General features: G+C 62.3%; 1 protein-coding gene across 1 annotated transcript in view; it reads right to left on the bottom strand.

Moving 5' to 3' along the window:
• PNPLA5 (patatin like phospholipase domain containing 5) overlaps positions 1-835 on the bottom strand; it is an 8,359-nt gene extending 7,524 nt beyond the window's left edge. The window contains exons 1-2 of the mRNA XM_015571905.1: positions 774-835; positions 88-158 (exon numbers count right to left, since the gene is read on the bottom strand). Of these exons, the coding sequence (XP_015427391.1) occupies positions 88-158; positions 774-835 (133 nt within the window). The remainder of the gene's footprint in view (positions 1-87; positions 159-773) is intronic.
• Positions 836-1,497: the final 662 nt, after the last annotated feature.

Genomic DNA, 1,497 nt, shown 5'->3' with positions numbered 1-1,497 from the left:
AAGGCTGACTGGCTGGCCCAGAGGAGGGGCCCAGGATGCGGGGTAGGGGGGTCTGACGGCTCCCTCACTCCCGCCCCCCTCCCCCACTCCCGCCCCCGTGGATGAGCACCCGCCACGGGCAGTCCGCCCGCGGGATGGCGGAGGGCCGAGCCTTGGTGCTGATGGGCCAAAGACCGATGAGGGTTAGTGCTTGAGGCCTCTCGTGTGTTTCTCTAAACAACATAGGAACGGCCCGGAAGAGGGCTTGGGAGGCCACCGCTCCATATATGAGAGTCCGTCTATGGGGAGTGGAAGGCGAGGGGCACGGAGGTGGGGAGGAAAGGAGAATGAATGAAATAGCAAAGCAAAGCGCAGGACATGCACCCCAGGAGCTCAAGGGAAGGGGAGGGGACAGGGCTGGGAAGCGGGGAGCAGAGCTGGACCCCAGCCCCTGCCAGCTGGACTCGAACCCCTGCTCAGGCTGCCCTGTACCAGCCCCAGACGGAGCGGAGGCAGGCAGGAGGGCAGACCCTCCAGGACCCACACAGCTCCCTGCAGGGTGCACAGCGCCTGGAGGCCGCTCTCCCGGGAGGCGGGCTGGTGCTCTGGGGCGGCTCTGTGGGGGAGGGGAGCACTGGGTAAGCATGTCTCCCGGGGCATTCTGTTGTAGCTTTGCAACAGTTCTGTGACATAAACCGCATTGCCAACCCACTTTGCAGATGAAGAAACTGAGACAAAACCCGGGCCCCAAGCGGGCTCTGCCAGTAAGAGGCTGAGCGGGGTGGGGGCAGGACGCAGAGATGGGGGAGCCCAAGTTCAGGCCAGAGGCGCCCACAGGGGCCTGGCCGCAGGCCATGGGGCTCCTGACTTAGGGAGGGAGGCCTCTCTGCAGGAGTCAGGACGACGGCTTCTCCCAGGGCCTGAGTGTGGGAGGCTGGAGGCAGGGACCCGGCAGACGCAGTGACTGGGCCCCAGGACACAGTGAGTGGGTCAGAGAGGTGGCCCAGGCTGGTGGGAGGAGGGGCACAGGGCGAGTGGGTGCCCCTGGGACTTCCAGGTGAGAGGAAGGTGAGCTGTGGGAAGACAGGGAGCTGCAGGTGGCACTGGGCCCGTGAGTTGGCATTCTGGGTCACAGACTCCTGGGGAGTGTGTGCTTTAAAAAAAAAAAGTCCTCGATCTGGACGCATGCTCAGTGGTCAGAATGCCGGCCAACGCACCGAAGGGTCTCAGGTTCAATTCCAGGTCAGGGGCACCTACCTGGGTTGTGGTTGGCTCCCTGCCCCGGTTTGGGGTGCGGACAGGGTACGTGCTGGAGGCAGCCAGCCGATGTGTCGCTCTCACATCGATGTTTCTCTTTCTCTCTCCCTCCCTCAATCTCTCCCTCCCTCTCTCTGAAAAGCAGTGGAAAGGGTATCATCAGGTGAGGATAGAAATAAAAGGTCCTAGAATGAGGTAGAGCTCCATGAACTCTTCCGGTGTGTTTGCCCGATTTACAGTTAAGTGACAAATGCAAAGTGA

Source organism: Myotis davidii, unplaced genomic scaffold (genome assembly GCF_000327345.1).
Source record: "Myotis davidii unplaced genomic scaffold, ASM32734v1 scaffold428, whole genome shotgun sequence".
NCBI lineage: Eukaryota > Metazoa > Chordata > Mammalia > Chiroptera > Vespertilionidae > Myotis > Myotis davidii.
The sequence above is the reverse complement of the archived record's forward strand: the minus strand, read 5'-3'. Positions and strand labels throughout refer to the sequence as shown.